At 39.1% G+C, this 16,270-nt stretch overlaps 1 protein-coding gene across 1 annotated transcript; it reads right to left on the reverse strand.

Moving 5' to 3' along the window:
* Window positions 1–1,886: 1,886 nt before the first annotated feature.
* Window positions 1,887–14,974, reverse strand: LOC112573458 (putative ferric-chelate reductase 1). The gene is made up of 16 exons (XM_025253846.1): window positions 14,810–14,974; window positions 12,683–12,911; window positions 11,699–11,829; window positions 10,679–10,773; window positions 10,184–10,334; window positions 9,097–9,282; window positions 8,710–8,808; window positions 8,247–8,394; window positions 7,614–7,730; window positions 7,152–7,267; window positions 6,805–6,891; window positions 6,389–6,460; window positions 5,371–5,470; window positions 4,920–5,039; window positions 4,039–4,106; window positions 1,887–3,719 (listed from the first exon to the last, which is right to left on the reverse strand). Exons 2-16 carry the CDS (start codon window positions 12,876–12,878, stop codon window positions 3,609–3,611), a joined length of 1,797 nt encoding a protein of 598 aa, XP_025109631.1. The 5' UTR covers window positions 12,879–12,911; window positions 14,810–14,974; the 3' UTR covers window positions 1,887–3,608.
* Window positions 14,975–16,270: the final 1,296 nt, after the last annotated feature.

Below are 16,270 nucleotides of genomic sequence, written 5' to 3' on the forward strand. Positions count from 1 at the left end.
GCCATCCTTCTATTCACAAAATCTCAGTATTTTACATTTAAATCCCACGTAATCACTGGTCTAAATGTCAGACTATACACAGGGTCTTTCACTTGTTTCAGCGGTATTCTTGCTTCTTAATTAGACCCCAGATAATCAAGAATAGGATAGAGTTTTTGTTAGAGATGATTCTGATTTTAATTGAAATTGGAAGCTTCGTGTGACAAGCTCAAGCTTCTACAAAGAAGACGTACATGCGGCCTGTAGGCTTTGCTCCACTACACACCCGTGATGTCGGTGGTCCACCTGCTTTATCAACCTTGTGCGTGTGTGTATGTGTGTGTGACTGTGTGCAAATGGAATGCGAGTTGTGACGTGATTACCAGGTTATTTAAGGTCAAACCTGTTTTCATATTGACAAGCCACTCTGGTGAGGAACTCTGACATTGTGCAATAACTGACAGCATGACACATAGTTGTCCTGGAGGGCTGATTCCTGCCCACCTACCCGCAAACACTTCTGCGGAGCATGACAGAAAGGCTTCTCAACCAGAGTCAATACGGTTGCTAGTCTTTTACCATGGACGGATATCCGTTCGTGCTTTTAACATTTGGGGAAAGCTAAGGTGACCGGACGTTTCGTAAAAGCGGGACGACATGGCGATCGTGGTATCGTCACCGATAAAGAGCTCCGACAAAAGAGAAAAGATGGAGGAGTGTGCAGAAGGAAACACCGAAAGGCAGTAGAAAAGGCAAGAGAACAATTTGAAATTATCGATCAAACGGAATCAGGCAAAAGCAAAAACCAAAGGCACGGATGCCAATCAAGGTGCGGTAATCAGATCTTTAGAATACAAGTGGACATTGATCGACATTGAGTGTCCGCCGGGACATTTTATGAGTAGGCGGCACACGCGGTTAAAGACGGGACTGTCCCACCTAAATCGGGACGTCTGGTCACTTGGACAAAAACAGACTAATCCTGTTTTTATCGTGATTTGCTTTATTCCCCTCAGTCACATGATACGTGATCCTTCCATCAAGAGGCGTAGCCGGACTGCTCTCTCCCACTCCACTCCACCCCGAACCACAAGTAGACCCGGTTACAAATTTCTGTAGCAGGACTTATCCGTTTTTCCACTACAAGCTGGCTAACTACACAGAATGGCCGGACCATCGGGTAGTCCCGAATTGCCCTCTGTGACAAATAAAGTGTTCTCTTATCTAGTCAATGGTCCTAAAAACCCCTATAGTGACGACCAATCCCTTCCCCTTTGTTGTCCCAGGGAAGAGGATGGAAGTTTCCATTTCCAAGGAGAATTTCCACTGTAATTCTAGCTCTTACTCGTCGGGTGTGCTATCTAGTATATACCTCGCATTGTTCTTCCCCACCCACTTCCATCCAGTGGCGTAGATAGATATTTATGCTTTGTTGGGGACGAACTCCATGCTGACAGTAATCGACTTTCATATTCTTGCTTACTCGGTATCTTTTTTGGGGCCCACCCAGGGATGATGTGCATGAGTGAACTTAAATATGAACTTAAGCTTAATACATCTACACACCTGCACTTAGCCCGTTAGCCGACCCTGGAGTCCACAACAGACACTGCTTTTTCCACCAAAAAAGTGTGTTTTCTCTTTGGTACATTGTTCAGCTTCGGATCGGTTAGCTTCTCTATCACCCGTGATATATATTCTGTTTCTCAACTACTTTCGTCTGTTATTCTTCTGTTCGCGAGACGACACAAGTTTCATTCTCACAAGAAATATAAATAGCTGTATTTCGTTCATACGACGAGGACAGACGTACAACATGTGCTGAGTCAAACATACAAAGACGTACGTAAATTTAAAATGGATTTATTTATATTTTTTTTACATACAAACCAATCTGTACTACTCTATAGACATATCTAAATCCTACATCGCTAATATCTATCACCTACTTCTTCTAGCGCCTACCTCTACTTACGTTACTGATAACAAATGAAAGGGAAAAGGGATTTCGATGTACCTGAGCCACTTGACAGCTAGAGGACACGATGCAGTACGTGTATGGTGCTTCCCCCGCACTACCAAAAAAAAAAATAAATAAATAAATAAAAAATAAAAGCGAAAAGAAGAGGAACTTTAAGGTACGTGAGCCACTTGTGAGTTGTGAGTGGACAGCGGACCAGAACACCTACACGGTGCAGTGATGCTTCTTTCGCACTCAAATTTGGGACACAACGGGAGAGAATATTTCGAAATATGTGAGCCACTTGACAACGGACCAGAACACCTATATATATACACGGTGCAAAGGTACTTCTCCTCTACTCGAAATAATCAAAGGGAGGGAATGACCCCCTCGCGCCGCGGCGAACAGGGTGCAGGCACTTGGTTTGTTTAGCAGGAAAGTGCTTCCACCTGGAGGTGATTTCGCACTATGGGGGAGAGGGAGGGCGGAGAAAACCCCTGCCCAGTCCTGTGGACAGGTGTCACATACAGAGGGTATCCCGAGATAAGACTTGCTCAAAGCGCTATTTAAAAGCAAAAACTTAATTGGGTGCACGTCAATCAGGGTCACTCCTCTTGCTCGCGCGGCTGGCCAGGTCTAGGGAAAGGAGGGGTTGAGGGTGGAGGGAACAATTAAGTACTGTTAGCGGTACACACGGCCAAACAAGCGATCCCTCGACTACACTATCAAATAAAACAAAATTTAAATTTAATAACGTTTAAGGGTATGTGAGAAAATCTGAAATGTTATTTGCTTAAGGTTAATTATAGAAAAATGTTAATTCTTTTATTATCATGTTTGAACTCATTTTGTGTAAACTACAGAGTCAATAAACTAAAAAAATGGTGCTGTACTAGCACAATGTAAAAATAATATGGGATAAATTTTTCAAAATGAGTAATGTAATTTGAAAAACTGTAAAAGGCATACTAATTAAATTAGTCTATATATATAAACTGTGTCTTCTGAATAAAAGTAGCCAGTTCTGCTTCCAAGTAAATAACAACATTATGTATTACATAAAAGGATTCCATGAGCTGCTTTATAAGTTAATTTATTTATTTATTAAGTTTCAGAAATGCTTTTGTACATTACAACATATTTTCAGAATATTCTTGGTTGTTCACATCACCTAGAGCAAATATTTCATAAACAGAACCCACATTACATTTATTAGTATTCTCAAATGATCCCAGAAGGGAAAAAACTGAAAACATCATATCTACTTGATGATACAAAAATGAATCCTTATGAACACACACCATAACACATTTACATGAGTACCAAAAAGTGGTAATTTTTTTGGTCAGAAATTAAAATGTGACAAGTGAACACAGAACAAATAAGAAAAACAATGTGAAAAATGACCAGTACAAAATAGCAACAAAAAGCTAATTGGTTAATGCCTTACAAAGTGCATAATCAGAATATCTGTAACTTGTCTATCAAGGGTCATCTAACAGTCTCCAAAGCAACTGGCTAAATGTCGACAGTGTACAAATGAGATACTTTAAAAACACCTTATTACAGATTTCAGAATAGGTATTCTTACTAAACTGGTTGGTGCACCGTTAACTGCTTCCCCATATATTACATGTTGTATGTCATCATCTGAAGGAAACACGATCTATTCTTTGATTTTTTCACTGCCGTTATTGAGGATGACAAGAAGAGTGATGATAAAACCAGTCAATGCTGCGATGTGAATCGCCAGAAGCACATTCTTGGCAAGAACACCCTGCAACATGCGAGTTAAATGGGATCAAATTTCTTGATAGACACAATCATTTACAACAGGAATTCTCCCTCTCTCTCTCTTGCACACACACATGCTTGTACAAGCAGAGCTTTGCCTACAAACACACATGCACTCTGGGAACTTTATGAATGTTTGTATTGTGTGTATATATACAGATATCCACACACACACACACTAGTTATACACCCACAAATCTCTCTCTAGTCGTCATAGCACATAGTTTTTCAGTCTTTTATATGCTGCACTATTTTTTTAATGAAAACTAAACACAAATCTTTTGGTCAGTAGATTTGATTACCTCCTGCTTATCTCCTAAAGGCTTAGCAATTAAGGGAATCCTGGCCATTTCATACGAAATGTTGTCTTCTGAAACATTACAATCAATGTAATTACCACTACAAAGAGAAATCAAATTTGAAATGCAAAAAAGACAACAAAAAATCCAATGTAACCAGTCCACACTTTCACCATCTCTAAATGAACCAAGATTGGTTTACAAATTGAATAGAGAACTAATAAATTTGGATTCTGTACATGGATCACAGCCTGGGATTTTTTAAATCTGAAGACAGAAGCCTATGTCATATTTGTGTCTCTAATCATGGGAATGTATAGTATCTTGGCTTATCTAAACACCATAAGAAGGCTATTTGCTGGTGGTGCTGCAACTACACTTTTTCTCTCTTTAAGCTTCTCTTTTCGACTTCTCTCTCACTGCTTGTCTTTCTCCCCTGTTATGCTCCCCAGGAGGAATAATGTGTCACAGATACCCGACCATATTGGAAGACAGCGCTGATTGAGCTGCTAGAATCTGCCTAACGGGACATTAGGTGCGATCCCCTTGATTTTCTTCATGCAGCCCCCTTTGTCCCCACTGGACAACCCACACTTGAGAACCAATCAGTGTTACTGACCAGCGCTGCCAACAGATCAGCCTTCAGCTGGCATCCAAACCAGCCTCTACCATATGTTCCAAGTGCAAGGCTGAAGAAAGCTCAAATTTATCACATTTATCTCTATTTATCAAATTTATCTCTACACACTTTCTGCTTGAATCATTTGTGAATGCATGTGTAGGTTAATGTATGTGTTGAGGAAGTGAGGATACTGCATAAGAATTATTCTCTGTAATCAGTGACTGAGCACAATGTGTTATTGACAGAAGGAAGAATTCCTTACGTAACATCCTTCCTAGCAAGAAGACAAAAGTTTGCCAGCAGACGAAGGCAACCAGCACATAAACAATATATTCCGGTGCTCCAGCTTTTTCAAGTTTCACACCAAAAAAGATGGTTATCACTGAAAACATCCAGAGTCTAATGTTAAATGTCTTGTAAAAATGACACCAATCTTAAATGATCATAAGACTAGATACACAAATGACAATGCAGATAGAAAATAAAGGCATAAAATATAAATAACCACAGACATAAAAGAATAAATTATGTGTTAAACAGCTAATGATAAAACACTTGAAAATACATTTGCATCAGGGATATTTGTTTGTGGGAGTTGACCTGCCAAGATGAGATTAGAGCAATTGACAACTGAAAATTTGACTTCAAAATGCAAATTGAAGAAAGTTTTTTTTTATCTTAATCTTACTCGGTGAACATGATGTGTTTCTTACCTGCAAGAGTGTATGCTGTAAATCCAACAATCCAGTGAGCCCAGTTGAAAATGGGCCTGTTCTTAGTACCAGGATGACACCTGAACAGTGCCATGACGGGCTGCAGTCACCACATTCAACAGAAAAATGACCAGCTACAGTTTTATAAATATTCATATTCATAAATGTATGTATTTTCATTATTATAAATGTGGTAGTTCAGCTGTAGATCAATTGTTGGTTGTGAGCATGTATGATGTATGTGTTTTATGAATGTTTTATATGTAGATGTTTTATATGTGCATGTTTTGTGTTTCTTCTTTGTACTGTACCAGATGATACGACTTTGTAGAGTTATCCTGACTACAGCTTCCTCAACTCCAGACTGGTGAGGCATGACCAGTCAGAACACAAAATCAACCAACTTAGCACACATACATATCAGTTTTAGTCAGTGAGTTCACCTTACCCATTTTCCATGGATAAGTCCTGCGGTGCGGCGAAGTCCCCATATAACTCGCAAGTTCGCTGTACCAACTGCCTTTCATGCTCTGCAAATTCACCATGCAAGTGCTCAGGGAGGAGACGCCTCACCCTGTTAAGCACTGTTTAACTTAAGAGCAGAATAAAAGTAAGGCTTGACAGCCAGAAACGCCTCGTTCCTCAACGGTAAGTGACGGCGGTTTTGCTGCACTGCTACAACCAACTCAGCCGTGTCGGCGCAACAACTAGAACCTTCCTTTCTATCTTGGATGCTGCTGGTCCCGCTGTGTCAGCCTTCAATTCTACTTCTTTCGTAGTATGGGTTTTGGGCCAGTTGGGCAAAAAAACTGGAGAGGTGAACTCACTGGCTATAAAGGGCGGGACGTGAGTGTACGTGGGTGGGTTAGTTGATTTTGTTCTCCCTGCTCACTGGTCAATTCTTGAACCACGCTTTAAACCTGCATTTTTCTTTCAATAAATGTGCTTGACATGCTTCAGTGTACTAACTACAGAAAATACAAGATGAAGCAAGAAAAAAAGTAAAAATCAGACTTACATTAATTATACAGAGAGCTGTCACAATGATACCAAGAACTGGATGGGCCTTTTTGTAATCTTCACCTGAAATCTGGAATTTAGGACTGAACAAATATCGCTAAATTCTAATATAAACATGTTCACACTTATTTTTAGGAGTACTCTGATAGAATAAGTCTCAGTATTAAAATGCTTTTCCACATAATACTTGACAAGTTGGAAAATTAATTTTTTTCTGTTTATTGCAACAAGTCTTCCAATAAATTATATAATGTTATAGATTGTTTCTAATAAACAGTGATAATTGCAACAGCAAATCTCTATTGTAAGGTCTCCACAATCTTAATAAAAATCTAATAAACATTTTATTATAGTTAATGTATCGATAACATCAAAGTTCTTAATGAATTGTTCAGAAAATTATACTAAGCTAACCTCACTGTACTCTCCCGCCTCCACAAAAATAATAATGAAAGCTATAACAGTGCAGAGCTGAACTAGAACCATGGAGCCACGATGAACCTGTGAAACATGTAACAACTTTATTAAAGTCTATGATGATGTAAATAATTTATATATATATATCTTTTTCAAATTTGTCAAATGAAATCAACATTTTGTCAATCAATGTTTCTCAATAAAGCGAAAACAAGGAATATACCTACTTGTGTCCACAGCATAAAACCATTCCTGAAATATGCCCCTCTTTGTCTGAGAAGCCAAGCAAATCCTTCTTTCGACATCAGAAATTTTCCATTTTGTACTCAGGATTTTTTTCTTACCTGGAACCAGACTTTCTGTCCAAACAGCTTATTGTCTGGCCACATAGGCTTGAAGTAGCGTGCCATCACTATGCCCACACTGGCCGCAAATATCCAAGCCACCATCATTAAGCTGCCTGTTGCCACAAACAAAACCTGGTTCTTTAATACTCTACAAAGTATTTATTTAAACAATAATGTGATTATAGATACTTACATTCAACTGGATATTTTTACAAAATATATTGCAGCACATTGAATTTATTACAAAACTGCATATTTTGATATAACTTTATTTTTAAATGATAGCTGCTTAATTTGTACAATTTTTCTAATATTTTTGAACAAAACAGGTTTTTTCATAAATGGCAGGCTTATAGCAAGTTCATAGATGCACGAATGCACAGATGTGCACCCACATACGCATACACATGAACGCTTGCACAAGTAATTTTAGCTTGGTAAAAACAAGTCATTTGTTACCATGTGCTTTTACCATCCGTGATGTGATCGCCGCTTTGAAAATATCTACTGTGGTGTCTTCAAGGCTGACTGCAGCTTCTGTTGGTGCTGGAATTGAATCATGCTCCAGAATATCCCCTGAAAGACATGCACGATGGCCAGAATAAAACAGAAAAAGATTTGGTGAACTACTAAATTTTACAAAGTGAACTTAAACTTGCTATGAACTTGACAGGGCATTTATAAAACTAAGGAACATGCCCATTGCATGAGGAATGAGGATTAATATATAATCTCCCTTTCGGCAAGAATTGCAAGGATATTGCTCAAAGTAATATGACAACCATGAACACTCATCTTCATTCATGACATTTATCACATTTTGAGATAGTGGAGCTGCATTTTGCATTCAGCATAATAGTAGCCATTCTATGTTTAAACCATCCTTTTACATTGACATTTCAGCATTTAAGGCATAATGAAGCAATGCCAGAAATTTCAACCATTTTCAAGGCTACTCGTTCAAAAAAGGGTGTCGCACATTAAAATAAAGACAAACAAAAATATCTGTGACGAGACGAAATTAAGTACTATTTGGAAAAGCTACACATACTGCCGTGTATTACTGCATAAATAATTACTTCATAAGCTTACCATTTCTTGATGGACCAGTGGCCAAGAAAAGTATGTATGATTTGCCAGAAAGTGGGAAGCGCTTGCCACTCAGTCCTTCTTCTTTCACTCGAACAAATTCACAGGTCAAAATCTGGCTTGTATATGACCAGCTACTGAGGTCCAAACCCTGAAAAAGTGTTACATTGCCTTGATTATAATAAAGCATGTTACAGACGATTGCACAAATTTAAAGCCACTCTCATAATCTTTTTTGGAGACTGAATCAGATCATAAGCCTTCACTATCTTATTACTTTCTGGGTGTAGTGATGTCAGCGATTTTGACAAACATTTGAGGTTTTGTACAATTCACTGATTTCAAATATAAAAAAGATTTTGATCTGCGAACAGCAAAAAACTTTCTTACCTCAAGAAATTCCATTCAGTCAGAATTTTGATCTGCTATGTTTTAAACAAATGTTTGTGTGAAAATGGGAACTTACTTCCTGACCAAGATTGCTGTTTCTCTTGCCTGAGTTATAAGAGTTGTACACAGTGGCTGTAGACCCATCATAAATACACTCACTGACACTGTCGTCACCCTATTAGTAAAAAATGAAACGATTTGGAATCATCATTAAGGAGAAACTATGGACATGTAATATGGTTTTCCCCATTTATCTCATTTGCTTGCTTCTGCTTTAACGGCATTTTCCCTCTATGTGTGTGTATGTGTGCATGCATAGATGTGAATGGCTGACTGTGGTACAGATGTGCATAAGTATGTGTTGGTGTGCCTGCAGGTATCTCCAAATGTGCATATGGGTGGGTTTTATATGCATGTCTTTATGTAAACCCACATGCTAATTCACATTCCTTGCAGTAATTACCATGTTCAAATCATTGGAGAGACCAAGAGCAATATAGCGATTACTTGAGGCTACAGAAGCTTGCAGGGTGATGGTCACAGAGTTTGTTGAAGGAACCCATGTCACTAGAAAACCGCACGAGTCTCCAACACAATCTGAGAAACAACCTTTGGTCTTGCCACAGTCTGGATCTTTTGGAAAAGAAGTCTGAGGATTTAAGCCATTCACACATACGCACACGCACGTATACGCACGCACGCAAATATATAATGTCCAATATTTCGGGTTTTTTTTCAAATATCTCATAAGTAAAACCTGCTCATGCTGTGTAAGATTTTCCTAACATATTCAGCATTCATATTATACTAGGTTTTGTTTACATTGTACTAAATATATCGGCACTGAGGAAGATTCTTCCTGGTATGAAAAGAATCAGTTTGTGGATAGTATCGGAGTTTGGTGACAGTAGGAATAGAAATATTAAAGATACTAGTGAAAACACTGTGGAATATAACGTGGAAATAATTTAAATAAACATAAAACAGATATCTATAGTCAAAATAACAAAAAATTTCAAAGCAAAATATTTGTAAAACCAAAACAAATCACAATTATTGTACCACTCTTCAGAATCTGGAGACAATAACTACAATTTAATGATATATTGGGTGTGGGCTATGTACTAAGTAACAAAGTTTGAGACATCCAGTTACTGGATATATTTAAATCCTGAGAGAAAGTAACTATTTTCACATTTCTGATATCAAACGGTGCTTCCTTACTACAGTGCTATCTTAGTGAAATAAATCTCAGTTGAATTTCAGCTTGACTACATTTAAAAAAAAAAACACTGTTGTTTAAGTAGCCACTAAGTTACTACTATTGTCAATCTTGCAGTTAGAGCATTTGTCACTTTAAAGTGAGATTAGTAAGCTCCGTGGTGACTGGAGTGTTCTCCTTTACTTTTGGGGCTTGTAACTTAACCAATACTTTTGTTGTATGCTAGTTTCCATCTTTCCTAGTTTTCAAACGTTCTCTTTGGTGGTTTAATTTTTTTTCATGCATCAGTTTTTTTTTATGAAGTAACCTATAGCTCTGGCATGAGTACCTCTGCAGGGCAGCCATTTCCTTGGGGTGAAATTGTTGTGCGTACTGGGGAGACAAGACTAGCAGGTGGAGGAGTTGTCTTGCCGGCTTCATAAACTGGATCGGAATGTACATCAACCCAGAATATTGACTTCGACTGGACAAACGTTGCCCTAAAAACAAATTATTTACGCTTGTATCTTGGTTTAAACAAATAATTTTACCAAAACAAAAAAAAATTGTTAGTTCATGCACTTGTGATACTACTTCAGCATGTTTTGTATTTATAAACAAATTACTAATGATGAACATAATCGGCTCCACACACTACAGTGTACGTATTAACATAGTTTATTACACACACAGCATTTTTCAATAATTAAAAAGTCTAGCAGTTACGCTATATGTAGAATGGAAAACTGCTGGATAAATAATACCTTAAGAATACTTAAGGAAGAGTGTAAATGCTTATAAACATGACATTAATGAAAGAAAACATACACACACACACACTTACCGAAACATTATGGTCCCAGCACTTGGCTGTGGTGGAGTCCATAAGAACTGAAGCCTCTGCTTGCTGGCGTTGTCTTGGTGAGTCGTACCATTACCCTGACAAAAGTTTATTTACAAAATAAAGGAAAATGACCTTATTGTAGCTGCCTTCTTCTTTTCATTTTTGAAAATTTCCACCACAATTTGTACAAGAGTTATAAGACATAGTTATAAGTGGAATATAAGGCTTAAAATAGTTGACTCCCATTATAAAAAAAAGAAGTCCCGGTACACACATTCATAAAAGTACAAGACATTCATAGAACAAAGTATAAATTCTATGCTAGGATAAATTGGGCTTTTCATCTCTTATTTCAGATTAATTCACAGAACAGAGATAACAACAGTGACTTATCATGAAATTTGATAGAAAAACAATATTATTAATGCAGCCGAGTGGAGGGGGGGGGGTATGGTGTGTCAGAAAACTTTCTCCCACACACTCAACCAGAGACAGGAAGTATCCAGCAAGTGAACGATCCTTTAATGAACGGACTTCAACAAATGCCGTGTCTGCATCCCTTCAGTGAGTTCGTCCTTAGAGGCGGTAAGTTGCTGAGGCTGCTGTCTCTTGTCAGCTTCGTGTGTCGCTCTTCTATCTTCTATGGGAGGATAGAAATGGGGGAGGAAACAGGAATACCCGGAGAAAACCCCCGACGCCCAGCCCTACGAACAGGTGTCACATACAGTGTCCCGAGAAGAGATCGGAACCTTAGTCCCCGTAGTCCCCCAAAAGATTGATGTCATCGTAAAACCTCAGTGACGATATTTTGGGACATACCTATAACAATATATATATAGACCTATATTACACACGAACTTTAATATTATCATTGTCCGGTATCATAAGTTGTGCTCATGCACCACCCACTCCCCACCCTGCCATTTAATGTAGTACACATTAACAGAAATAAGAACTAATTTGAGGTTTAAATCTTAGGGGTTTACAGTGTCAGAGAGGGCAAATAATGAAGAGACCTACTGCACAAATAGACTTTGAACCTATTGGAGCATTGAAACTGCCCAATGAGCCAGTGGTACGATTGAGTTCTGCATAGTCTACTTTCAGCAAATATCCTTTGAATGGTGTTCCACAGGGAGAGTCCAGTGTCACTGAAAAAATATATGTAGGTGAATATTTTTCATAGCAACGTATCGCTACCAGTAAAGAACATTTGATGGTGGTCTCTGCATAGCCTTGGAAATTGTGTTTTTCATTAAAAAAACGGCGGGCATCAGTGGTTACAACACTTTAAATACTACGCAATAAAACTTTGGTTATTTATGAGTTTTCCTCTAATATTCAGCAGTATATCGTTTAAGAAAAGAAAAAAATCTGTAGTTTTTACATTTAACAGATTATAACATTTAATTGATTAAAGAAATTCAATTAATTAGGAAAACAATTTGAGCAGAATTGAAGTGTGTTGGTGGGTGCGTGTGTGTGGGACAACTGAATACAGACATAAATAGTGGCAAAGTGCTAAAGCATGACATGTTTGTTTTGATACAATAATCTTCCACCTTTTAGCTTCTGGCTTGGGTTTATACATAATAACGTAGAGATTAAATTATACACATTGCAGTGATTTAAGTTTCTTAATGTGAAAAACAGAAGTGCAGAGTGCACTTTTATGAGAAAGTTTAATTTCACACCAGTGTTTATTATTGTTAGGGGAACGTGGTATTCTCAGAGCTTTAAGCTGACATGAAACAATGAGAAACATTTATCACTTCGTTGGATCCAAATTTTGCTCTTTGTAATGAATGTAAAGTATACCAAATGTATTTAAAATGTCAGCTCATGTTGAATTATCACTAATTTTATTTTATCTCTCTCATACCCTGGATTAGTTGCTAGAAAATCCAATTCACTAAAGGATCTAACGTCATCCTTGTCACCATATCTTATTCCCCTTACTTCTGTGTTTACATGTGCTATAGCTTTTACTCTGTATCTATCCACCTGTTAAGCTGCTACCGCCAGGTGTGTAGGTAGTTGGGTTGACAGAAACACGAAAAGGTGACGGTGTTGTCTGTGTCTGAGCTGAATCATGGTTTGGTGTGAGACTGCTACAAGCACTGTCTGGAGCACCATGGTTATATCCCCAAACACACTGTGTCACTGACATCAGCAGAAATATCACAGGTGTTACCATCATTGTTCCTTTTTTAGGTTTTGTGTCTCAGTGTTCCTGGCGGATAATATGAAACAAATCAAAGGATCAATGACCAATTGGACATTGATAACTGTGGAAGTATCTTTAGTTACAAAAGAAAAGTTATAAGATGAGGATAAGGCAAATGATGTATCACACAAAAAAAACAACAACATATAATCATACATCTAGACCATTCTTGATACACCTACATAATGCACCCATGCACACACACAACTGCAGTGGGTAAAAATGATTTCCCTTTACTGAGACGTTTACAAAAAAAAAAAAAGAAAATCAGCACCCCGAGCAGCCCCTTCCCCATCCACCATCGCCGCCCCTCCACAGCAGTACTGCTGTCCCCGTCTCCCACCCTTCTCCTCCCTCTACTTCCCTGCTGGTTAGCAACTGCGCCCTAGAATGATAATTTTTTTTCCTGTAATACATTCACTGAGCAACTGGGGTGAAGTCAACTTACAAGCAGAGGAAAAGTGTCATCCTAATGTCATTCTAAGAAAATGATATTGAGATCATTCATCTTTTTAGAAAAACAGCAGGCCATTTTTTTCCACCCCCTTCTGTGACTGCGCCCTAGGGGAGTGCCTTATAGTACAAACGGCCCTGTCAGCGTGTTTATTTTCACGCCCAAGTTTTCTTCTTGTCAGTTACCCAGGGATAATCCACTAGACAATATACCCGCTGTGCACCGACCTGCAACTAAGTTGTCGTTAAAAGGGGATGAGGGTAGGTGGTGACTCCCTCCCGGTGCTGGCGCCATTGAGTATTTATCTTGTCCCTCGTATGCTGTCAATGTTTCGTTCTTGTTCTTAGTCGCTAAGAGCATGCTCCTTAGGAGTGTGAGTAGGCATTTACAAATTGTGCATTGTTGTTGTTGTTGTTGTTGTTGTTGTTGTTGTTGTTATTATTAAGAGCGGAAAGCCCGTCCATGTAGTACAGGGATGAGGAACGTCAAACCCACAAAATATAAGTGAACAACTTCATGTCAACACCAGCCCTCCGACTAAGACAGAAATCATCAAAGCTATCAAAAGCATGAAAAGTGGCAAAGCAGCAGTCCCGGATGAGATACCCCCAGAAGCATTAAAGGCAGACACGGAAACAACAGCAACAATTTTACAGCCCCTTCTACACAAGATCTGGGAACAAGAGCTAGTACCAAAAGACTAGGCCACCTAATCAAGTTACCGAAGAAAGGAGACCTCTCTCAGTGCAACAATTGGCGAGGGATCATGCTGCTGTCCATCCCCAGTAAAGTTCTATCAAGGTTAATTCTAAAGAAAGACTGAAGAAGTCACAAGACAAAAAAACTGAGACCAGAAAAAGCAGGGTTTCGCCAGGATAGATCATGCCCTGACCACATTGCCACCATCCGTATCATCACTGAGCACTCTATTGAATGGCAGTCCTCCCTCTATATAACTTTTGTGGACTTCGAGAAGGCATTTGACAGTATAGACAGGGACGTCATCTGGAGGTTGATGATCCACTACGGCATTCCACCTAAGTTCATAAACATCATTCAAGAGTTGTACGAAGATTCGTCCTGCCAAGTTATTCACAATGGCAAACTCACTAAACTTTTTGTAGTGAAGAACAGCGTAAGATAGGGCTGAATATTATCACCAACAATCTTCCTGATGGTCTGGATTATGCGCAACACAACTCAAGACAACAACACCGGTATCCAGTGAACCTTCACCAAACAGTTAGAGGACCGGGACTTTGCAGATGACATTAGTCTTCTATCTCATCGGCAACAACATGCACAAACCAAACTGAGCAAGCTAGCCGAGGAAGCAGAGAAGACTGGCTTAAAGGTCAACAGAAAGAAGACCGAAATCATGAGGATCAACATCGTCAACAACAACAACGAAAAAGCTGAGACAACTGAAAGCACACCTCGGTATACTCACCTGTCAACACGACGACTCGCCCAAGCCAAAACAAAAGGAAGTGACTCGCAGGTTCCGGTCTGTAAGCAGAAGACCCAAAGTACAAAAATAATGAAAGTACGAAGACTGATGCCGACACGCATGCGCATCTCATGTGCCTTCACCCAAATAGAAGCCAAGCTAATATATAGCAGGTGCAACTAATGCACAACCCTCTTACATATTGTGCAAGCGAGCGGGAAGCAGAATGAGGCTCTTTTGTCTACATCGGTGTCCTGTGGCAACATCCAATCAGCATTCAGCAGTTCACTTAGTACCGTGTGCAAACCGCAAAAGAGCTTAAAATGCCAATTTCATCCACCACCACCACAACCACCACCACCACCACCACCACCAAGTATTTTCCCTCTGTGTGTGTTGGGGGGGGGGGCGGGGGGCGGTGGAGGGTGGTGGTCATAAAATATATAATTAAAGTATTATTTCTTGTTGCTTTTTTGATGATTTGGTGATCATATCATGATATATGCAACTTAAAGGCAGTTGCCAAAACATCCCTTTGTACAAGGGTTCGTTCCTGTAATTAAAAAAAATTGTTCTGCGACAGCTTTGTGGATATTTATTAACACATATCTTGCAACATTGCTAATTTTCACACTCTTTCCTGTCATTTCGGAATCAGTGTCGATGGTGCAGCACGTGTCTTTGCTCCAAGCCTGGGACAGGTGTTCAAGTTTACACTGTAAGCAGTTGTTCTGTTCATCGAGATGACGCTTGTATAGCTTCACCGACTTTCATATCCCGATGTAATATTAGGATCCAGATGACTAAACACGGGTAATTTATCTTACATTCTGGTACGAAAGGAGTATTTTGAGCATGATAAAGCTGTCAGCACGAAGTTCTCTCTTCGTATCGCTTACAACCACGATTTCCTCTTCCGAGATTTTAGGCATTTATTTATTATGGGGAAAGCAGATAATACTAACTTTTCTCGTACCTTTTAAAAATTTGGCGTTGCAACAGTAAATATCACAACAGTGATTTTTTTTTTTCATCTATCTATTTATGTTCGTATGTCTCGGTAAAGATAGTTGAGTGGCTGACAAACTGATCCTCTTTTCCATCTTACCCACCGACGGGTGTGTACCGCACACAGGCCTGACGATAGAGAGAGGGGGGGGGATCACGGGGGGGTAGGGGAGTGATGCTGTACCCGAGCCTGTGGCTGTGAACGGAGTCCGACAATGGTCAATCAAATTCTAAGCATATTATTACATACTGGGAATAAAAATTTACGATTACAATTACAACGGTCCTGGAGAGGTCGTCTGACCCGGTGTTCGTTTTGGCCTTGACCGCACGTGAGCTGAATAATTAGTGAAATACAGGTCAGTGGTTCACTCAGTAGAAAGGAACTAAAATCTGGGCCACCGGTTTTGTGGAAGTGCACTCAGGCGCACACAGTTGCCTGCAAAAACTACT

The sequence above is a fragment of the Pomacea canaliculata genome, linkage group LG10 (assembly GCF_003073045.1).
Source record: "Pomacea canaliculata isolate SZHN2017 linkage group LG10, ASM307304v1, whole genome shotgun sequence".
Lineage (NCBI taxonomy): Eukaryota > Metazoa > Mollusca > Gastropoda > Architaenioglossa > Ampullariidae > Pomacea > Pomacea canaliculata.